The sequence below is a fragment of the Alexandromys fortis genome, unplaced genomic scaffold, assembly GCF_014885135.2.
Source record: "Alexandromys fortis isolate MF-2015 unplaced genomic scaffold, M_Fortis_MF-2015_v1.1 scaffold_3, whole genome shotgun sequence".
In the NCBI taxonomy this organism is placed as follows: domain Eukaryota; kingdom Metazoa; phylum Chordata; class Mammalia; order Rodentia; family Cricetidae; genus Alexandromys; species Alexandromys fortis.
The window spans coordinates 14,990,040-15,013,490 of record NW_026067909.1 but is presented as its reverse complement, the minus strand read 5'-3'; the positions used below and the strand labels follow the sequence as shown (position 1 = coordinate 15,013,490).

Genomic DNA, 23,451 nt, shown 5'->3' with positions numbered 1-23,451 from the left:
CGTTTCACAAGTAAAGAAAGAGAAGTTTACAGATGGCTCTGACAAGAATTGAACTTGAACCAGGCAACTGGTGTCAGAGACTGGCTTAGAGGCTTCATCTCTCCTTTGAGGCCCCTGTTGTCATTCCCGACATGGTCAGTAATCTCACCAGTTCTGGGACCGGAGGATGTAGCTCAGTTGATAGAGTGCTTGTCCGGCATGCACTAAGTCCCTGGGTTCCATCCCCAGCACGGAATAAACCTAGCTAGCACGGTGAGGCACATCTGTAATTCCTACATTCAGGAGGAGGAGATAAAAATCTGAAGTGCAGGGCTGGAGAGATGGCTCAGAGGTTAAGAGCACTGACTGCTCTTCCAGAGGTCCTGAGTTCAATTCCCAGCAACCACATGGTGGCTCACAACCATCTGTACGCCCTCCTCCGGGGTGCAGGCATACATCGAGGCAGAATGTTGTATACATAATAAATAAATAAATCTTAAAAAAAAATCTGAAGTGCAAGGTCATTCTTGGGTACGTAGTGTATATATATAGTGAATATGAGCCTATACTAAGTGGGTCTGAGGCCCAACCCCCCACCACCATGCGTCTGGCAATCAACAAAGCAGTTGGGAGCATAGGGTTGGGATCGTGCCTTAAGCACTGTGTTCCAGGGCTGCCAAGCTGCCAAGGGTAGGGGGTGGGAGACTCCAAGTGTAAAAATGCATATGGAAATAAACAAAAGGACCACAACCCAAGATGCATGCTATGGAAGCCTCGGGTGCACTTGAGGGATTGGAAAACGGGGTTTTTATAACCAAAAGCAAATTCCCATAAACTGCTCATATACAAAAATCTGCTGATCTTGGAGCAGGGAGGCAGACACGTCTTTAATCCCAGCACTTAGGAGGCTGAGGCAGGTGGTCTCTGTGAGTTCAAGGCCAGCCTGGTTTACAGAGAAAGTTCCAGGGCAGCCAGGTCCACACAGAAATCCGGTCTCAATCCCATCCCACCCCCACCCCTGCCCAGAGTAAGAATAAAAACATAAAAAGTGTAGCCTTGGTTGCTTTCCAGAGACAGAGGGTAAGTCCCTGTTGCTGAAGACACCACACACTTCAGAAACAGGGCCCAGAGGCCCCTTAAAAGCCTCCTTCCTGAGGACCAGCTTTCATGGATACCGAGAGGCTTCCAGGGAAGGAAGGAGGGAGGCAACCAACAGTCCTATGACGCCTATCACCGCATCAACAACAAGCATGGCATGATAACCTTAAGATGCAGTAGTGCCACGTATGCCTTGGTGGTAACCAAAGGCTCTCTAAGTAGTCTTAAGACCCACTGAACAAGAGGGAAACCATGCCTGGGACTGGAAACTTAGCGAACTCCTCAGGGCTAGAGCAGTCATGGGTCTTAGAGAAGACCTTACACCACTTCACTAAATCAACATAATCCCTAATAACAATCTAAATATTTAGATTTTTTTTGTTTTTTTTTGTTTTCTAGCCTGGATCAGGCTGGCCTCGAACTCAGAGATCTGCCTGTCTCTGCCTCCCGAGTGCTGGGATTAAAGGTGTGCGCCACCACTGCCTGGCTAAATATTTGTTCTTATACCCACAGATAAGTGTAGCCCTCAGCCCTCATCAAGGAAACTTCCCTTTGCAACAGAGACTAATATAGAAAGTCATGTCCAATCAAAATATAAAGTTGTGTAAAGATGTATCCCCAATACGTTTACAAATAAATATCCCCAATAGTTACAAAACACCTCCTAACCAGGGAACATTTTGGAAGAGGGGGGTGAAAATATCATAAGAGCCAGAGGATCGGAGAATTTTTGGTGAGATTGTGTCATCTAGTAACCTCAGAAACTATACCCACTGAGTCTCACCAACATGACTCCCTAAACAGGAGCTGAACAAGGACAATACTAACAGACACATTAAAGTGAATGGGGGTGGGGCAGGGGGCGGGGGAGAGGGAGAGTAGAGGAGCCCACAAGGCCTCAGACCTACACAAAGAACTACAGGCAACTAAGGAACGTTGAGAGTCTTCTCCAGGGAAGAGCATAGCAACTGGCTGTCTAATACCAAACTGTCAACCCTAAAAACACACCTAAATAATGTTACTCAGCCGAGCGTGGTGGTTAGTCCCAGCACTTGGGAGGCAGAGGCAGGTGGTTTGTTCTCTGTGAGCCAACCTGGCCTATATAGCCAGTTTCAGGATAGCCAGAACTGTATAACAGAGAGACCCTGTCTCAAAAATAAACAACAAAACAAACAAAAAACAAATAACAATACAGACTAAGCAAGTTATATTTAGGAATATATATGTATATGCATATATAAATGTAATAATAATTAGTTATAAAGGATGAGTTTAAAAGAAAGAAGTGGTCCATGGGAGGGTTTGGAGAGAGGAAGGGAAATGGAGAAATGTAATTATATTATAACCTCATAAATAAAAAGTAAGTACAATAAAGGTTTCATTATGGCATCTTCAAAAAAGTGTAGAAAGCTAGGTTTGATAGTGCACGCCTTTGATCCCAGCACTCAGGAGGCAGAGGCAAGTGGATCTCTTTAAGTCTGAGGCCAGCATGGCCTACAGAGTGAGTTCTAGGACAGCCAGGGCAACATTGTGAGACACTGTCATAGAGAGAGAGAGAGAGAGAGAGAGAGAGAGAGAGAGAGAGAGAGAGAGAGAGAGAGAGAAAATACTGTTATTTTACAGAACTGGAAAGCTTTTAAACACCTGAAATGTGAAAAATCGGGGCTAGGGGATAGCTCAGTTGGTAAAGTGCTGCTGGGGATAGCTCAGTTGGTAAAGTGTTACTGGGGGATAGCTTAGCTGGTGTTACCATGGAAATATGAAGACCTAAGTTTGATTTCCAGCTCTTGTCTCAAAAGCTAGGCATGGGCTGGTGGGACAGAGATAGGTGGATCACTGGCGTGCATGCGCACACACACACACACACACACATGTGTGCACTGTGCTCATGGAGGCCAAAGAACATTTTGTGGGAGCCAGTTCTCTCCTTCCGCCCACGTAGGTCATCAGCTTTAACTGCCCAATCATCTTACCATGCCACAAAGCAGAAATTTCATGGATAGTTTGCTTTTTGTTGTTGTTAGCTTCTTTTTTTTTTTTTTTTTTTTTTAAGACAAGGTCTTGCCTTGCCCTCCAGACTGACCTCAGATTCATTACATAACCCAAACTGGTACTGAACTTGTGGCAATTCTCCTGCCTCATCTTCATGAGTGCTCTGATTACAGGTGTATGCCATCAAAACTGATTGACGAAGGAGATATTTTTTTACCTCCTAGATAGTAAAGCTTTCAAAACTAAAAAATTTAAAAAATTTACCTTAAGGTTGGGCATGGTGTGTAAGCCTTTCATTCCAGTACTTGGGAAGCAGAGGCAGGAGGACTGCCATGAGTTGGAAGCCAGCCTGTAACAAGTTCTAGGCCACCCAGAGTCCTGCCTTAAAGATTACACTTTCCCCCTCTAGGAATTAGAGACTTGCACATGTTAAATACATGCGTATGATTTTCAGAGCATTCTATTTGGCTGAATTTGTCCAGTAACAAGGAACTAATTAAATAAAATATACACACAGAAGAATACTATATAGCTGTCAAAAGAGTGGAGCAGTGGGTTATGGAGAGAGTCCTAGGCAAGCCTGTGCCCCACAGTAAAGGAAAATGAAGCAGCTATATTATATACAGGATACATTCTTATTTATGTGTCAGTGTATATACCCATATATATATAGAGAGAGAACCTGAATACATATATTGACTATATATATATTTTATCATTTACTTAAGAAGTGAAATGTGACCTTCAAATGTAACTCCTATACTGCCTGAAAGATTTTGTTGGGTATATATAGCTGTGAAGAACAAAGGGAATTGGATTTTAACATGAGAGACTAAAGAAAAAGTACATCAGAACGGGTATGAGTGTCTTCTTTTCCTAACCCCTCAGATTAAAAAGTCTGTTTGTGCTGTGCTGTGGACTTTGCTCTGGAGCCCTGTCTGCAGCCTGGAAGCTGGGTCCTCCAGGCTGCGATAATGGAATGTGAGCAGCTACATCCTGTGCCTGTCATCCTTCCTTCCCTGCCCTGGAACTGAGTGTAAAACAAGCAAACAAACAAAACCAAAAAACAAAAGAAGAACTAAGCAACATACAGATTATAAATTTAACATCTTATGGATGCTCAACAAATACATGCTAAACAACAAATATGATAACAATTGTTATCTACAACGAAGGAAATTGAGGATTGGCGGTAGGAAAGAAACTTATTTTTGTCTTTTTTATTATTGTTGTTGTTGTTGTTGTTGTTTGAGACAGGTTTTCTCTGTGTACCGATCTTGGCTGTCCCGGAACATGCTCTGTAGACCAGGCTGGCCTCAAACTTCCTAAGATTTGCCTGCCTCTGCCTCTCAAGTGCTGGATTAAAAGTGTGCACTACCACTGCCTGACTAAATTTTATTATTTTTAATTGTATATGTATGTCTGTGTGAGTGACTGTGTCTGTGTGCATATGTGTAGGTGCCAGATGATGCCAGGGATGTCAGATGCTGCCAGTTATGGATGCTGGAAGAGAACTTCAGTACTCTGGAAGGGCAGTGCATGTTCTTAACTACTAGGCGGTCTCTCCAGCCCCAGAAACTTACTTTTCAGTACACACTTTGATATAGAAGTGCTTTTATTAACAGATAAAAATTTAATTAAGAATATTTTAAGCGCCGGGCGGTGGTGGCGCACGCCTTTAATCCCAGCACTCGGGAGGCAGAGGCAGGTGGATCTCTGTGAGTTCGAGGCCAGCCTGGTCTACAAGAGCTAGTTCCAGGACAGGAACCAAAAAGCTAAGGAGAAACCCTGTCTCGAAAAAAAAATAAAGAATATTTTAAGCTGGGTGGTGGTGGCACATGCCCTTAATCCCAGCACTTGGGAGGCAGTGGCAGGCAGATCTCTGTGAGTTCAAGGCCAGTCTGGTCTATCTACAGAGTGAGTTCCAGGATTGGCTCCATAACTCTTGAGAAACCCTGTCTTGAAAAACAAAACAAAAAGAATGTTTTAAGTGGGCAGTTGTGGTGCACTCCTTTAATACCAGCATTTGGGAGGCAGAGGCAATTGGATCTCTGAGTTCATGCCAGGTGGTCTATAGAGTAAGTTCCAGCCAGAGATACACATAGAGAAATCCTGTCTCAAAATAAAAAAAGAAAAAAAATAATTAAAAAAAAGAAAAGGGGGGCTGGAGAGATGGCTCAGAGGTTAAGAGCATTGCCTTCTCTTCCAAAGGTTCTGAGTTCAATTCCCAGCAACCACATGGTGGCTCACAACCACCTGTAATGGGGTCTGGTGCCCTCTTCTGGCCTGCAGGCATACACATAGACACAACATTGTATACATAATAAATAAATAAATAAATAAATAAATAAACAAACAAACAAACAAATAAATAAAATAATAAAAATAAAAAAGGAAAAATGTTTCAACCCTGCCAACAATATGCAAGCACCAGAAGTGATAACTGAGACTTAACCCCTCATTTGATAAGTACAAAGAAGTTAGGCAATTTGCCTTAATCCATACAGTCAGGATTTACATCTGTTAATTTCAGAGCTATAGTGCTTAAGTATTATGTGTAGAATATTATTTTAAGATGTGCTGCATCTGTTTATGCTCTGGAACATTTGTGTAATGATGTAAAGATGTGTTGCTTTTGTTTATGCTGCATTTGTTTAACTCTGTGAAACTGTGATTCTTTTTCTGTCTAAAATACCTGATGGTTTAATAAAGAGTTGAACGGCCAACAGCGAGGCAGGAGAAAGGATAAGCAGGTTGGCAGGCAGAGAGGATAAATTCGGAGCAATCTGGGAAGAAAAAGAAGGTGCAACATAGAACAAAGGAGGAAGACACCAGGGGCCAACCTCTCAGCCACCCAGCCAGCCATGGAGTAAGACTGAAAGTAAGATATACAGAAGTAAGAAGAGGAAAAAGCCCAGAGGCAAAAGGTAGTAGGGATAATTTAAGTTAGGAAAAACTGGCAAGGGGGCTGAGAGATGGCTCAGTGGTTAAGAGCATTGACTACTCTTCCAAAGGTCCTGAGTTCAATTCCCAGCAACCACATGGTGGCTCACAACCATCTGTAATGGGGTCTGGTGCCCTCTTCTGGCCTGCGGGCATACACGCAGACAGAATGTTGTACACATAATAAGTAAATAAATAATTTTAAAAAACTGGCAAAAAAAAACCTGTCAAGAAACAAGTAAAGCTAAGGCTGGGCATTCATAAGTAAGAATAAGACTCTGTGTATGATTTATTTGGGAGCTGGGTGGTGGGCCCCCAAAGAGCCAAGAGCCAAAGAAAAAAAGAAAACTACAACAACAGTATTATGCTACTGAGCCTAAACAAAAGCTCTAATCAACTGGTTTAATATAGCAAGATAGTGACGCTAAACTGGATTGTTTTAAAGATCACGACTGGCTCTGTCTGACTCTCTCTGTTATAATGATCCCCAAGGGACCATCTGATGAAGGACTTTGGTTGTATTGCAGCACAGCTGGCGTACATGGAACACCAGGTTTGAGGGAATCCTTTTATCTAGAACGCTAAGAAAAAGAATCTCAGTCCCTTGTAGAAATATCCATGGTTGTTCTAAAGCCATTGAGAGGTCATGTGAGTGTGTGGATGTTTGGGGGGGAGGAAGGGATTTGAGGACACTTGGCCCTCTTAGCGGGCAATGGGAGTATTCCCAGGAGCTATTAAAGCCCGGCTGTTGCTCCTTGTGAACGTGGACGATTGGTGGAAGGCTTTCTGGGCCCTGATCAGATCGCGAACCCGCCGCTGCTGCTGGAGCCAGTAGAGCATCTCCACTTTGTCATGCTTCATCTTCTCTAGGTAGCGACGCCCCTTAAAGGTCACTGGCTCCCCAAAGACTAACTCTATCTTTTCCAGCAAGGAAATCAAAGAAGACTCCATTAGATTCAGCTTTCTTTGGATATGGCTACGGCACCGATTCTCCTCCAGGAGTTGACTCAGCAACAAATCAGGCTTTTGAAAGAACCGGTTGGGGTCAGAGGCTTGCCGTTCAAACCACTCCAGTCTCCCTAGCAACAACTCCCGCATCTGAATGGGCTTCAGGACCCGCTCCCAGGCCCTGATCAGTGCTGGTAGCTGCTGCAGGCGCGCATTGGAACTGTACTTAATGACCATGTCCAGCCGGCTCTGGTCAGGGACTTCCAACATGACCCACAGTCGTTCTAGACGCTGCTGCAGGCTTAGGATGTGGGTTTTCCCAAATCCTGAGCTGTCCTCTATCACTGAACTCCAATTCCACTCTCCTGGCACAAATTCTGGCTCTTCATCATCCAGCAGGGGAGGAGGGTGCTGAATCTCCACGGACTCTTTGGCAGGGACCGACATCTCCACAGAAGCCTCTTCATCATACAGCTGGAAGACGACATGGAGGAAATCCGTCTCCTGAGTGGTGAGGTACTTTAAGTAGTCTTCCACAGATACAGAGCTTTTCCACCAGTTCATCCATACACCCCTGTTTGGCCGCTTGTCCCAGCTTTTGCGCTTTGGGAATAACGTGAGAGAAGGCACCTTCTCCAGGGACAACAGCTGAGTGCTTGTTCTCTTGGAGAAAATCCCGACCAGATTATGGTTGATGACTGGACTATGCTTATCTTGGTATATGAAAGCTGAGGACAGGTAGTTAGACCAATCTTTATCTGCTGAGGGCTCGATCTGAGGTCCTTCATCAAAAGAGAAGTGACTAGTAGGGACTCGGCTCATCAATTCCTTGTAGACCTCTTTGGTGCTATTGCCAACAAGACGGTCAGCATCCATTTCTTCGATGGCTTTGCAGTCCAGTTCCCCAGTCAGGTGATTGTATAGGACTCCAGCCCCCTCCACGTGGAAAGTGTCAGAAAAGCATCTGTCCGAGAGCTGCACAGTAGCCACTTGGACCACCACCTGATCGTGTAGCTTCAAAGTCATGGTTACTGGTTGTGGGTGAAGTGGAGTGATTCTTGGGAGGTGGAGATCCCACTGTCCAGAGGCTTCTTCTTCCTGTAGGCTCTTCAGCATTTTCTGCAAGTCCTCCATGTGGTACTCGGCAGTCAGGCGCCTGGTAAGGACCCCGAGGAGGGGGGGCAGGCCCCATTCCAGCGGTGAGTAGTGAGCCCACTCCATTGCCATGCTCTTTGTCATCTGCTTCAGATCCTCAACCACCATGTCCCCAAACTGCAGTGGTTTACTCTCTGGAGCCAAGACCAGTGGGGTGAGGGGATGAGGGGAGAGAGGAGAGAGGCCCAACTCATCTGCCAGATTCCACCCTCCACGAAGACAGGGCATGGACTGGCCCCTCAGGAGCCTGGGGTAGATTCGTGAAGTGGGGAAGGGGGGCATCTCACTACTGGGAGGAGAATGGCTAAGCAGTGGTACCATCTGTGAGGGTATCACTTCAACTTCTTTTTCCCTTTTCATGGAGGGCACCCAGAGAAGCCGCTTTCTACCCTTCAGCTGGGGGATGGATTTCAACTCCTTCACTGGATCAGGTTCGGGCTCACTGGAGAAATCATATGGGCGGCTGAGTTGGACTAGGTAGTTCAGGTTGAGGCTAGAGCATGGCACTTGGTCCAAGCCAGTGCTGTGAGGCCAGGGGATTGGACAGAATTTGAAAGTCCCAGGAGGACAGGCTGGGGGGCGCAGCTTGGATAAGCCTCTCTGGGTCTGCTCTAAATTCAGCAGGGTCTGAAAATCAGTCAGCAGGGAGCGGTAGACATCGGGACTGGTGAGGAAGACTGCGCAATCCCTGGCAAGGTTGGCTGCCAACCGGCTGAGGGTGGCTGATTCTGTGAAGACCTTTCTAGTGGCCGGCAGGGTCACCAGCAGGTGCAGATAGCGTATGAAGAGCTGCTCACTGCAGATCAGTACGTAAGACTCCAGCCGCTTCCGCAGCTTCTGGTTGTTCTCGTAGTTCAAAATAGGTTCTGTAGGAGGTTCCTGCCAGCTACACTTCAGCTCCTCTAGGATAACCTGAGTGAGACGGAGTCGATCCTTGGGAGTCACCCGCGCCGCCCGCCCGCTGCCTGCAAGTCGCTTTGATACCAGGCGGCACAGCGGCCCCACTTTTAGCTTCGCGAGTGGGATGGATTGCAAAGTCGAGACCTCCTGTAAGGAGCGCTTCAGAGGTTCTGGAGGCGGCTCCTTGCGGGGGAAGAGCGACAGTGGACTCAGCAACCGGTGGTAAATCGGCTTGAGGTCAGGCTCCTGATTCTGTGGCTCCATCTTTACGCAAGTGGCGCCCTCAGAGCCTGTAGAGGACGCCAAGCGGTTACTAAGGAAACCAGGGCGGATGGCATCAATGCGCCTGCGCAGCCCGGTACCCCTTCTGGGTTGACTGTGGGCCTGGGCCTAGCACGCGCAAGCGCCAAGGAGGTGGAGCAAAGGGTGGCTCCCGAGGCTCCGCCCACACCACAAAACTCAGCAGTGTTGGACTTAAGTTGTTTTGCGGCCCGGGGCCTGGGTTGACTACATCCAGGATGGCTTCGGATTCCGGGAACGGTGGGACCATGTGCGCAGTGAGTGAAGGTTTCTTGTGGAGCCTCGCATAGCTCCAGCCCTTGGGGATGATCGTTATCTTGGGAAGCCTGGAAAGAGCAGGCTCCTGGGCAGAGGTGAAATCCAGGGGTTAGAACAGGTATGCCCCTCGCATTGTGGGTGTGGGAGGGTGAGACCACCATCCTTGAATGCCCAAGAGATAATGAAGAAGGAACTTGAACAGAAGCCATGTGCGGTGGATGCCCAGAGTCATCCTAGGGAAGGTGGTGAATCAGGGTAATGCCTAACGTGTACCTCGGCCCTGCTGCCCTTACAGCTGGAGTTTGCAGTGCAGATGACCTGTCAGAGCTGCGTGGACGCGGTGCACAGGACCCTGAAAGGAGTGGCAGGTAGGAGCAGAATAAACCTTTCTGGGATCAGCCCAGAGCTCTGTCTTCAGCAGTATACCTGTTGTTACAGATTCAGAAAGGTATCTAGAGAACGAAAGGAAACTTCTCAGAGTCACACAGAGACCCAAAGGCAGAGTCCAGCGCGCTGGTCTCAAACTTGGCTTGCCAAAACTCTGAACTCTGCTCCTCCCGCCGCTGAGCTCTGGAGGTAGCCACAGTGTGTAGCTCCTATCGAGGGCGTTCTCGGGAACATCTGAGGTCTTGCTTGGGAAACACCACCGTTCTGATAAAGCAAACAGCAGTCTTGGCCCTGCTTAGAGAGCTTATTTGCAGGTGACCTGGCACAACTGGAAAGATGGAAGGCAGAGTCGTCTTCAGGGCACGGAAACTGGCTTTAAAATGTTCATCCAATCTTTCAGCAGGTGTAGAATAGACACTGGGGGCTTCTTAGGAAAAACCTTTACCCCTATGCTCAGGTAAAGATGATACAAGCTTTGCCAAAAGAGCATTCACAGAATGCTTCCTTGGGAAGCCACTGTGGGAATGGGAAGGAAGGCGATTAGAAGGGTCTGGAGTCCGGTTGCTGGTTGGGGGAGGGGCAGTGTGTCTAGCAGTGAGACAGAGGCACTCCGGAGTTTGATCTGTTTGCATTCAAATGCCTTCTTTGCCACAAACTAGCACAATGGCTTCGTGCTTGCTTTCTATGCCTCTGTTTCTGCAGTGTTTGAATGATGTTCATAACTCAGAATTGCCATGAAGAATGAATTAGTTGTTGCAAGTCTTGAGCATGTAATGAGAGCCCAGTTAATCTCAGGGAACTAACTGAGAGGGAAGGCTTACAGAGGGGGACTGGGGGAACTGTTTTTCTTTCTTTCTTTCTTTTTTTTTTTTTTTTTTTTTTGAGACTGCCCTGGTTGTCTTGACCAAGTTGGCCTTCGACTCACAGAGATCTGCTGTCTCTGCCTCCCTAGTATGAGAAAGGTGTGTGCCACCACCACCCGGTCTGGAACCGAGTTTTAAATTTATTATTGGTGAATTCGTGTATGGTGTGTTTGTGGGAGGGGAGTTGTGCATGTGGAGGTCAGAGGACAACTTTGTGGATTTGTTCCCTGCTCCCAGCTGTCGGCCTTGTGCCAAAAATAGTTTACCTGCTGAGCTATCTGGCTGGCCCTGGGGCAGCAGATTTTTTCTTAAGGTTTATTTTTATTTTTTAACTTTGTTTTATTTTATATGTGTGTGTGTGTGTTTTCTTGCATGTGTGCTGGGGTTAGGGAGACGGCTGAGCTGGTGGAAATGATGGCTGCATCAGTATGAGATTCCCAGCACCTATATAAATGCCACACAGGTGTGGCAGCCCACCTGCAGTCCCAGCACTCGGAAGGTAGAGATAGGGATCCCGGGCAAGCTGGCCAACTAGACTAACCAAATAACTGAGCTCTGGGTTCAAGCGACAGAACCTGCCTCACCATAAAAGATAGCAATCAAGGAAAACACATGGCCTCCATATGTACCATCCAAGTATATGTCCCCATACTCGGGAACATGCATACACACATGCATGCATATAACACACATACACACACCAAAAAAATCACCTTCAATTTTATGTGGAAAGATACTGAATCAGTGTTTTGTTTTGTTTAAGATTTACTTATTTATTATATATACAGTGTTCTGACTGCGTGTATGCCTGCATGCCAGAAGAGGGCACCAGATCTCATTGTAGTTGGTTGTGAGCCACCGCCTGTTTGCTGGGAATTGAACTCAAGGCCTCTGGAAAATCAGCTAGTGCTCTTAACCACTGAACCATCTCCAGCTCCAAAGCAGTGGTTCTTAATCCGTGGATTGCGACCCCTTGGGGGTTGAACAACCTTCTCACGAGTTGCATATCAGATGTCCTGCATATCAGATATTTACATTATGATTCATAACAGTAGCAAAATTATAGTTATGAAGTAGCCTTGAAAATAATTTTATGGTTGGGAGTCACCACAACACGAGGAGCTGTGTTAAAGGATCTCAGCATTAGGAAGGTTGATAACCACTATACTAAAGAGTCAACAAAGAAGGAGCTGGAGAGATGGCTCTGCGGTTAAGAGCACTCCCTGCTCTTCCAGAGGACCTGAGTTCAATTCCCAGCAATCACATGGTGGCTCACAACCATCTGTAATGAGATCTAACACCCTCTTCTGGCGTGTAGGCATATATGCAGGCAGAATATTGTATACTGTATACATAATAAATAAATAAATATCTTTAAAAAAAAGAGTCAACAAAGAAAACAGGGAATCCATAGATAGGGTCTTGAGCAGACTAAGGAGAAGTAAGGCATCTAGGATAAGTGCTGAGACCTGAATGTGTTTTGCACACACAGCAGATAAGTTTTTTTTTTTTTTTTTTTTTTTTTTTCCCGAGAATGGGTTTCTCTGTGGTTTTGGAGCCTGTCCTGGAACTAGCTCTTGTAGACCAGGCTGGTCTTGAACTCACAGAGATTCGCCTGCCTCTGCCTCCCGAGTGCTGGGATTAAAGGTGTGCCCACCACCGCCTGGCTCAGATAAGGTTTTTTGATAGCCTGGCCTGGGCATAGGGTGGATTCCCAGACCCAAGAACTCCCAGGAGAAGTGATATTTTACTCCTAGTGGGGGGGGGGGCAGAAGGGAATGCTTTTGTGGCTTATCCCCTCTTAAATTCGCAGCCTCGGTCTGAACTGGAAGAAGGCAAGGCAGTGTCTCCAGCAGAGCGACAGTTCTGTTTGGCAGGTGACTCTTGGAGCATGGCCAGGCCAGGCTTTGGTGGGGCTCAGTGAGGAGAAAAGAGAGGCCACAATTACTGTCCGGCAGATGTGAAGTTGGAACTTCTCCCACTTGCCCCAGGGAGGAGAGTAAGGTTCTCTTGCCCAAGACCTTGGGTAACTCTCTCGCTCAGTGTGTTCTGTACACTGAAACTCTCCTGCCCAGCTATGAAAAAGCCAAACTGGTTTCACCTCTCAGACCAGAAAGCATGGTTATCAGAAGACTCTTTTTTTGAGTGTCGAAGAAACTCACTAAAGCCTTGAAATTGCTCTGTGTTCAACTAAAGTCCCACTTATCTGTTTTCCCAGCGAGAATGCTTTGCAGGAAGCAGCAAGCCCTACTACATCTTGGAAAAGCTTTGACCAGAATGTGCTACTTTTAATGAAATGGCTCCCTTTCCATTAGATTTTCTCTTACTATTTCAAAACACACAAAGGATTGTAATCAGTGCCGGTGGCTGGCTCAGGAGAAATGGGAGTTAGAAGGTGCACGTGTGGGTTGGGGAGTCCTAGGAAGCCTGGGCTAGGGCCCTTCTTAGGGTGAGTAGAAGGTTTGGGGGTAATTGTTTTTGCTTTGTAGCTAAGCTGTCTGGACTGAGTTGCATTCTGCCGCCTACCTAATTTCAATAAATTGCTTCATTGTTCTGTGCCTTGATATCCTTATCCACAAAACAGAGATCAATTCCCAGGCTACTGTAAATATGAAATGAAGCAATGTAGGTAAAACAACACCAAAAAAGGGCTTAATGGGCTGGAGGGATGACTCGGTGGGAAGAGCACTGGCTGCTCTTGCACAGGACCTGGATTCCGTATCTGACACCCACATGGTGGCTCACAGCAGTCTGTAATTCTACTTCCCGGAGATCCGATGTCCTCTTAGGGCCACTGCAGGTGCTGCATGCAAATGATGCACATACACTCATGTAGGTAAAGCCCTCATGCATATAATAAGTAAATCTTCAATAAAAAAAGAGACCTTAGTCCATGATACGTGCTCAATGTCAGCTCTCAGGGTGGAGCAGTGGTCCTCCCTTTGCTAACGTGTGTAACAGTCCGTGCTCAGTGACAGAGTGCTTGTCTAGTGTGGGAGAGGCCTTTGAGTTCCACTCCTCACATTACACATTACATGCAGGACTCACAAAAATACCACACCAAGTTCTTAATAATAGAAAGGAGCTTCCAGGCTTACCTCTGGTCATATGAAGCTTTGTAGAGATGGGGATGGGGAAATGCTGTACCATCAGCATGTGATGCCAGGCCTTTCCTGCCCTCTCCCTCTCTCTCTGCCAGGTGTCCAGAGTGTGGAAGTGCAACTGGAGAACCAAACGGTGTTGGTGCATACCACTCTTCCCAGCCAGGAGGTGCAAGCGCTCCTGGAAAGCACAGGGAGGCAGGCTGTACTCAAGGGCATGGGCAGCAGTCAGTTACGTGAGTGATACTTATAGTCACCTGGCCTCTGGGGTTGGCGGGCTGGAGCAAGAGCTGGTGTAATCTAAGCGCAGGAATCTCAGGATTGGGCCGGATTGGCTTTGGGGAGTTATGAAAGTTATGTGAGATTCCTTCCCTGACCTTTCTGAGCTGCCGAAAGGACAGGATGTTAATGTTAATGTTAAGATTAAAGACTATTACCCAAATTCTTTTAGTTGAATTAAGCAAGCTTTATTTTCTGTTAGATAGGGCTATCTTCCTAAAGCAAGGTTTGAGAAAATAGCTTTGAACATAGGAAAACGTAGGGCTTATGAAGCCCCGAAAATGGCAAGGCTAGGAGGGTTCTAAGGCTTGGGTAACTCGGCATAACATCTTACCTTCTCAGGGTGGAGGTCAGGGTGGAGGGTGTAGAACATATCAGAATCCAGAAAATGGGTCGATACATGGTCAAACCCAAGTTTTATAAAAAACAGGAATGAACTTATTTTGACCTTCTAATAAGATGGCTTCTAATCTTAACATGGAATCAGGCTGGTTTATCAGGGACTGGGTGAGATGGAAAAACAGTAAGTATTTCATACCTTGCAGAGAATCTGGGAGCAGCAGTAGCCATTCTGGAGGGCCGTAACGCCATACAGGGGGTGGTCCGCTTCCTACAGCTGACCTCTGAGCTCTGCCTGATTGAGGGAACCATTGATGGCCTGGAACCCGGGCTGCATGGATTCCATGTCCATCAGTTTGGGGATCTCACAAAGGATTGCAGTAGGTAAGTCATCTGTAGCATCCCTGTAGCTACACACTTTCATTTTCTGTCCTCAAAAGTTCTCTGGTGGGGGCATGTATACACAGGCCCAGTGTACACATGAGGAAACTGAGGCCTAAAGAGGTTATAAGCGACATATGAAAGGCCTCAGAGGATTTGAGTCAAGATCTGAAATAGAGGGTGACTCCTGAACACAGGGAAGGAAGAGGCCCCATGTCTGTCAGTGTCTTCTGCAGTATGATTGGTGTTTACTCTTCTGTGTCTCCTGAAGCAGAAACTCAAGGAAGGTATAATCCATGTGCCAATTTCTATTCTTTGCCCAAATCCTGGCGTTCAATCTGTTGAATAAATGAGGGACTGAATAAAGGCTGTCAGAGAAGAGGGCCCAGACACTACTGTTTGGATACCTATTTGCTAATTTTCATCCTTAGCTGTGGGGACCATTTTAACCCTGATGGAGCATCTCATGGGGGCCCTCAGGACACTGATCGGGTAAGTGTAGGTTTGGGCTGGGTTTGGGCATAGAGAGAATCCACGGACTCAGAGGTAGGCAGGCAATTCTTGGATCTTGGACTGTGATTGCTTTATGTGTGGGTCTTTCCCTCTCATCTGATGTTGATTAGCTTAGTGACTTTATACTTCTTGTGATCAAGGTCTTTGGGATACAGTGCAGTAGAGTTCAGTGCCTGCCCTGAGGACGTTATAGTCTCGTGGGGGAACTCTATGGTTGTGTAGAAAGATACTCTTGACAGGGAGCCTTGGGGCTTCTTTCTTTTCCTCTTTGCTTCCTGCCCTGCCCCTCATCCCTTCTTCCCTTAGCCATTTCCTTTCTTGTGGTGCTAGGCATGGAACCCAAGGCCACACACATGCTAGGCAAGTTGCTCTGCCATTGAGCTGCATTCCCAGTAACACTGGGGTTTCATTTTCCACCATAGAATTCTTTTTCTGTCTTCAGGGAGTTTCCTGCCACCTTAGTGCTCTTTGTCTTAGCTGACTGCGTCTGTATTGTTAATTTTTCCATTGTTTGATTGAGCAGGAAGGTCATGGTGGAGCAAGGAGGTCATGGTGGAGAACATTTCACATCGTAGTAGCTAGAAAATAGAGAAAAGGGTCACAGGAAGAGACAGGCAAGATCCCGCCCTGAAGGACTTTTTTCCAGGGATCTATTTCCTCCAACCAAGCTCCACCTCCTACCTTCACCATCTCCCAGTAATGCCAATATATCGTGGATCCATCAAGAGATTAATCCATTGATTATGCCAAAGCCCTCATGGTTTGCACATCTAGAAGTGTGCTTTACATATTTCTTAGGTGTTTGTCAATCCGATCAAATTTATAATCAAAATTAGCTGACATAAGAACATTGCTTTCTCCCTTGGAGATTTTCTGTTCCTTGGTGCTCTGCTGCACACCTCTAAGCACCTCCTTTCTCGGAGGAGTCCTCCTCCCTGTACTTGGAGACAAAGACGTTGAGTTCTCGTTCCAGGAGCTGAAAACTCCAGTTCCTTCTTGGATCCTCTCAGGACTCCAGAATTTGTTTAAATTTTCTATCATTTTTGTTTGAGATAGGGTCTTCTCCATTCGTTTCCCTGGGTCCTCCATACTTTCTTATGGCTAATTCTTGTCAACTAGTCACTGGCTCTGCCCCCTGACCCAAGGTTAATTTTATTAACACAGTCTCAGAGTGTCACAGTGAGATCAAACATCCCATAACATGACACATCCCTAGTTGGCCTGGTACTCACTGGGTAGACCAGGCTAGAGTCACGCTTCCAGTGCGCTGCCTTCCTTTGCCTCTCAAATGCTAGAATTAAAGGTGTGCACCATGATGCACAGCTCTGAAGATGAATTTTTGTTTTGCTCATATGTATAATATATGTCTCCATATGTGTGGATAGCACATTGATTGTGTATGGGTTCCTGTGGGGGCCAGAAGAGGGTGTTGAATCCCCTGGAGCTGGAATTTCGGGTAACTGTGAGCCACCCAACATGTGTGCTGGGAACTGAACTTGGGTCTTCTGAAAGAACAGTAAGTACCCTTAACCACTGACCCATCTCTCTAGCCCTACAATTCTAAATATTTTCATACACTTTACTGGTTGAGCCCTCCTAATTAAAAATAAGCTAAACTCTTATCAGAGTCTTAGAATTTGTAACATCTAGATGTGGGATCTGCAACAGAAATGCTCGACTTCTACCACAGTTCCATGGGGCTGGGATGGCCAGCTTGTATCATGATTCTACTGATTTTTGTGCCAGGAAGTTATGAACTGGCATCAAGACAAACAGCAGAGCACAGTGACTCATGCCTGCCGTCTCAACATTTGAGAGGTAGAGAAAGGAAAACCAAAACTTCAAGGTCATCCTTGGTTACATAAAGAGTTTGAAACTAGCCAGTGACTAGTTGACAAGAATTAGCCATAGAAAGTACAGAGGACCCAGGGAGACGAATGGAGAAGACCCTCCGGAAGGAGTAGGGAGGGACTTAGAGATTCCAGGTCTTTTTGATCTGGGTCGCATGGAGAGACAATCTTGCTGGGTCTCTGGTCAAAAAAGGAAAGTCACTCCTCTGCTACTTCTCTGTTCTAGCAGGCTTTTTACCCCAACACCTGACTCCCAAGTCTTCATTGCTAATAGAACAACTTAGGTAAAAACATTTGGCATCCAACACATGGCACGGAATTACACAGCAGCTTCTGAAGCCGTCATGTCTCCCCGACCCCCTGCAGCAGCCATTTCTTGGGCAGCTTCTCTTGCCACTGCGCCTGCCCTCCCCAAGATGGTGGGCTTCTCTCACTACAAGTGATTTAAGTTTGAATCTAGCCTGAGTTCCAGGCCAAACGGATACACAGTGAGACTTACCTCAAAAACTTTTTTTCTTTAAAGAAAATATTCTAAAATAAAACAAAATGAAACACCACCACCAAAATCCATGTACATAAGACATGTTGGTCTAGAGCATTTCACAGTCTCTGTCTGTTTTGAATTTCTTTACTTTTTTTCTTTCCTTTCTCCCCCCCCCCTCTCTTGGGTTTTTTTTTTTTGGGGGGGGTGTGGGTGTTTGTTTTGGTTTTTCAAGACAGGGTTTCTCTGTAGCTTTGGAGCCCGTTCTGAAACTAGTTCTTGTAGACCAGGCTGGCCTTGAACTCACAGAGATCCACACATCTCTGCCTCCCAAATGCATGCGCCACCACTGCCTGGTTCTCTTTTTTTTTTTTTTTTTTTTTGAGACAAGGTTTCTCTGCAAAACAGTCCTGGCTGTCCTGAAATTTACTCTGTAGAGTAGGCTGGCCTCAAACTCACAGAGATCCACCTGCCTCTGACTCTTGAGTGCTGGGATTAAAGATGTGTGCCACCACCTGGCAGCCCGTGTGCCTCTTAAAGCATGTAGCTCATTTTTGGACCTTTGATAGCTCCATACTTCTCTAATGGTCAAAGTTCTTCTTCCCTGCTCTGAGGTGGGATAGACTTGTTCTTTTGTCTATTTGCACAATGTCATGCTTGTGATCAGTCTGTAAGTAATGTTGCCTTGAATTAAATGCCACTAATATTGGGGCATAAAGTGACATAAAGCATTTATTATCTCCCAGTTTCTCTGGGAAAGAAACCTGGGTTTTTCTGGCTCAAAGTCTTTTGGAGCCTCAATCATGGAGTTCAACAGGGAAAGGATCTGCTGTCCTGATGGCTATTGGCAGTTGGCAGTGTTGCTGCTGGCCGGCCTTGGCTATTGGCCAGATATCAGTCTTGTGCCACAGGAACTTCCCTAGACAGCTGGTGTCTCTCGGGACGCGTGCATCAGAGAATGAGAGGGCATCAGATTCATGCTGTGATCTAGTCCAGGAAATGATCCTCGATCCAGGCCACACAAGTGAGAAATCACAAAGAATGCAAGTACAGGAAGGGGCATCCGTGCGGCCTCTGACTCCTTGGGTTTTTGAAGGAGGAGGAGGAGCTCTGCATGTAGACAAGGTGAGCTTGGGGATGCCTGGTCCAGCAGAGGAAACCATCTAAGTCATGACAGAGCAGAAAGGTTTCTGAAAGACAAAGATAACCTTGGGACTGGTGTCCTTGCCCTCAGACCCCACTTGGGACAGGGGATCAGAAGGGACTCAGGAAACAAAACCAGAGAGGATTATCCTAGGTATAGTGATACTGTTTGTAATCCCAGCATTTGGGAGGTAGACACAGGAAGATTGGGAATTTAAGGCCAGCCTTGGCACATAGCAAGTTCAAGGCTACTCAGGGTCACATGTGACCCTGTCTGTAAAGCAAAACAAAATGGGGTAAAGACATTTGTTGCTGATCCTGACAACCTGAGTTTGACCCCAGAAACCCACATGATGGAGAAAACTGTCTCCTATGAGTTGTCTTGCTTTGATGTGCAAAGGCACATACATATATGTGCACGTGTGAGCGCGCATGTGCACACACACACACAAAAGGTAAAAATAAAAAACCAAAAAGTTATGAGTGTAACCTATTTGTAGAGCATATACTTAGCATGTATAAGACTCTAAAATTATTTGAATTTTGAACCATTTGAGCCATCTCTCCAGAAAATGGACTAAAAATGAGCAAGACTGGAGGGTAAAGACCACACGGTATTCAGCAAGTTTCTCCTAAGATGTCAGCAGCTGACTTGTCCAGATGGAATTAAAATCAGTGTGAGCAATTACATCCAAGCCTGGCTGTCTCTTGTATACCTGCTAACAGTCTCTCAGGTTCCTTCCCTTCTCACTTTCTAGTCCTTTCTACTATACCAGCGGCTTTCTCCGATGCAGGAAGGAGCCTTGCCACACACTATGCAGAGACCCTTCTTGGTTCCTCAGGACGCAGAGTACAGGCTGGGCCCAGTATCCTGGGGTGACATTGAAGGCCTCTCTGTGACTAGTTCTTAGGGGAGGGAATTGAAAAGGCTGTTTTTCCCCGACCCCCTTGCAAGGTCGTGCCTTCAGTCGTGCTGCCTGGCTTATTCAACCCCAGAAACATCTGGCAAAGGGCAAAGTCCTTGTTATCTTCCCCACCTTGAATTCTCTACCACTAACGTCTTTAGCATAGGGCATGTGACTGACAAAAAATACCAGGTGCCAGCTGTTCGTCTAGATAAGATAAAGTAGAAGACAAATTTCAGTTCTTTTTTTTTTCCTGAGGGTTTTTTTTTTTTTTTTTTTTTTTTTTTTTTTGTTATGGTTTTTTTTTTGTTTTTTTTTTTTTTTTTTTTTTGATTTTCGAGACAGGATTTCTCTGTAGTTTTTTGGTTCCTGTTCTGGAACTAGCTCTTGTAGACCAGGCTGGCCTCAAACTCACAGAGATCTGCCTGCCTCTGCCTCCCGAGTGCTGGGATTAAAGGCGTGCGCCACCACCGCCCGGCTTTGTTTTTTGTTTTTTAAGATTTATATATTAATAAATACAGTGTTCTGTCTGCAGGCCAGAAGAGGGCACCAGATTTCATTACAGATGGTTGTGAGCCACCATGTGGTTGCTAGGAATTGAACTCAGGACCTCTGGAAGAGCAGCCAGTGCTCTTAACCTCTGAGTCATTTCTCTAGCCTGTTTTGTTTTTGTTTTTTTAACTTGGTATAGTTTCTCTATGTAGCCCTGGCTGTCCTGGAACTCTCTGTGTAGACAAGGCTGGCCTCAAACTCACGAAGCTCTGTCTGCCTCCCAAATGCTGGAATTAAAGATGTGTGCCACTATGACTGGAGAAGTGACATTCTTCGTTGCTCAGCAGTGAGATGGTGGGGACCAGCTCACTCCAGCCGAGGCATTTGTGTCTGCTCATGAATTAGGTTGGAAACGATTTCTTTGCTCAGATGTAGGTTTCTGTGCTCACCGCTCGGGTCCTGTCACTTCTGTGCTGACCGCTCGGGTCCTGTCCGTCACTTCTGTGCTGACCGCTCGGGTCCTGTCAGTCACTTCTCACTTCTGTGCTCACCGCTCAGGTCCTGTCACTTCTGTGCTCACCGCTCAGGTCCTGTCACTTCTGTGCTGACCGCTTGGGTCCTGTCACTTCTGTGCTGACCGCTCAGGTCCTGTCACTTCTGTGCTCACTGCTCAGGTCCTGTCACTTCTCACTTCTGTGCTCACTGCTCAGATCACCCCCACATGCAGTATTTGTTGCCCTCATTCTGTTCTGTAGTGGAGGCTCTTAAAAGTGGTGAGTATGGAAACTGGGCAGTGGTGGCTCAGGCTTTCAATTCCAGCACTCTGGAGTCAGAAGCAGGCAGATCTCGGATCTCGGAGTTCAAGGCCAGCCTGGTCTACAGAGTGAGTTCCAGGACAGTCAGAGATACACAGAGAAATCCAGTCTTGAAAAACAAACAAACAAAAAGTGGGGAGTGTGTACACTGCTCACTATGTCTGATATGGGGTTCATGGATGCTTGCTGTTTTCACTAGACTGGCTGACTAGTGAGCTCCCAGGATCTCCCTATCTCCACGCCCCTCACACTGGGATCATGGGCATGCGCTACCATGCTAAGCTTTCTCATAGCTGCTGCCATCGGAGCTCTGGTCCCCATCCTTGCATTACAACCATTGAGCTACCTCTTTGACACCTTTAAGGGAGAAGTACAAAAAAACATCTCTTTGCCTCCTCACATTCTTCCCTCTTGTTCCTTGAGGCTGGGAGTCAGGTGTAGTGTAAATTCTAATTGGTCTTAATAATAAAAACCCAGAGTCAGATAGGAGGGTGAAATTTTATCAAAGAAGCAGAGTGGCCAGCCACTAGTTCTTACCTCTATAAATCCTCCTGTCTCCATCTGCCTTATATTCCTGTCTCTCTACCCCGCTAGTGCTGGGATTAAAAGCATGAGATCCCAAGTGCGGGGATCAAAGGTGTGTGCCACCACTGCCTGGCCTCCGTAGTTAACTAGTGGGCTCGTTCCACACTCTGATCTTTAGGCAAGCTTTATTTGTTAGAGCACAAACAAAATATCACCACGGCCAGGAAAGTAATGCTGGCCACTGTGATGGTCAGAAAAACCAAACATAGCCAACTTAAGCCTTGGGGAATGGAGGCTTCCAGAGCAACTGGAGATAAAGAACAGGAACTTAGCTAATTGGGGATGGAAGCCAGGCTAGACAACGGGCTTGAAGGGAAAGAAATTGCATCTAACAGGGAATGCTAGTTCTTTGCAGCATGGTGGCTTTTTGCCTAGGATTTCACTTCTAAGGTGGTGAGTGTCCAGGATCTTCTTTGAGTCCTCGCAGGGGATACCTGCAGGAGGAAATTAGAAGCTTGGGAAAATGGGATGAGGAATCAGATCCTGGGAAGGCAAAAGATACTGGTCGTGACTGTGTAACTTTCTTTTCCCTATGGGGTCTCATTCCAGCACCGGGGAGATCTGGGCAACATCCTGGCTGGGGCTGATGGCCGAGCCACTTTCCGGATAGAGGATAAACACTTGAAGGTAAGATGGGAAGAATGTGAGGCCCCTCCTCAAAGGACAGTGGAGTTGAGGCTCTTGTTTCCCTTCAAAGGTGTGGGATGTGATTGGCCGCAGCCTGGTTGTTGATGAGGGAGAAGATGACCTGGGCCGGGGAAACCATCCCTTATCCAAGATCACAGGGAACTCTGGGAAGAGGTGAGCTGTGCCACCCCCACCCCCACCCCCGCTGGAGACATTGATGTGCCAGTGGGGCACATGGAACCCTGAGGAGGCCTAGGGAAGGCCCATGCTGACCATACATCCTTCCACAGGTTGGCCTGTGGCATCATCGCACGCTCTGCTGGCCTTTTCCAGAACCCCAAGCAGATCTGCTCCTGTGATGGCCTCACTATCTGGGAGGAGCGAGGCCGGCCCATTGCTGGTGAAGGCCGAAAGGACTCAGTCCAGGCCCCTGCTCACCTATGATCAGGGCCTCATCTCAGGTCATTTTATGTTCCTAGCTGAACATCTACCTGCAGAGGGAACAGGGGACCTTGCTTGTGTAGACCTAGGAGAACTAAGTACAGGGCAGGTAGAAGTTGCTGTATCCTTAGCAAATTAAATTGTTATTTTCATATGGCACTTTGTGTTTCTGTGTCTCTTATTGGGCTTGGTGAGCAGAGTCTCTCTGCTGACTGCAGCCAGAGCTACCCTACCCATTAGCTTTGATACCAAACTAACTTTAAATCCACACACACACACACACACACACACACACACACACACACACACACACGTATATATAATATATATAAACATATATGTATGTATGTATGTATGTATATATTCCTCATCTTCTTTGGAGTCATATGTCTGTGTGTGATCTCCCTAACCCCCTCACTGTTACTGAATAGAATTAAAAGGATTCTTGACATAACCTGGGTCTGTGTCTCCAATAAACCTGGGATCTAGCATTAGGGCCCTTTTCTCTGTGGATGGACCCATCATATGGGAATAGGGAAACTACAGTGGCCCTTTCCTCTCTTCCTTGTCAACTGAGTATCAGAAAAAAAGATCAGAGAAAATCTAAGAGCTGCTGGAGCATTCTGACCACCCTATAGTCACCAAATCAGGTCACTGTGTGGTCAGCTGAGCCTGT

General features: G+C 46.5%; 2 protein-coding genes across 2 annotated transcripts; one reads left to right on the top strand and one right to left on the bottom strand.

The window, feature by feature from the left end:
- Window positions 1–6,714: 6,714 nt before the first annotated feature.
- On the bottom strand, window positions 6,715–9,325 carry Ccdc87 (coiled-coil domain containing 87). Its single transcript, XM_050137708.1, has one exon. The coding sequence runs from the start codon at window positions 9,277–9,279 to the stop codon at window positions 6,715–6,717; it is 2,565 nt and encodes an 854-aa protein (XP_049993665.1). The 5' UTR covers window positions 9,280–9,325.
- Window positions 9,326–9,418: 93 nt separating this feature from the next.
- Window positions 9,419–22,934, top strand: Ccs (copper chaperone for superoxide dismutase). Its single transcript, XM_050137178.1, has 8 exons — window positions 9,419–9,572; window positions 9,869–9,941; window positions 14,023–14,160; window positions 14,749–14,926; window positions 15,355–15,415; window positions 22,257–22,334; window positions 22,405–22,508; window positions 22,625–22,934. Exons 1-8 carry the CDS (start codon window positions 9,534–9,536, stop codon window positions 22,776–22,778), a joined length of 825 nt encoding a protein of 274 aa, XP_049993135.1. The 5' UTR covers window positions 9,419–9,533; the 3' UTR covers window positions 22,779–22,934.
- The last annotated feature ends 517 nt before the right edge of the window (window positions 22,935–23,451 follow it).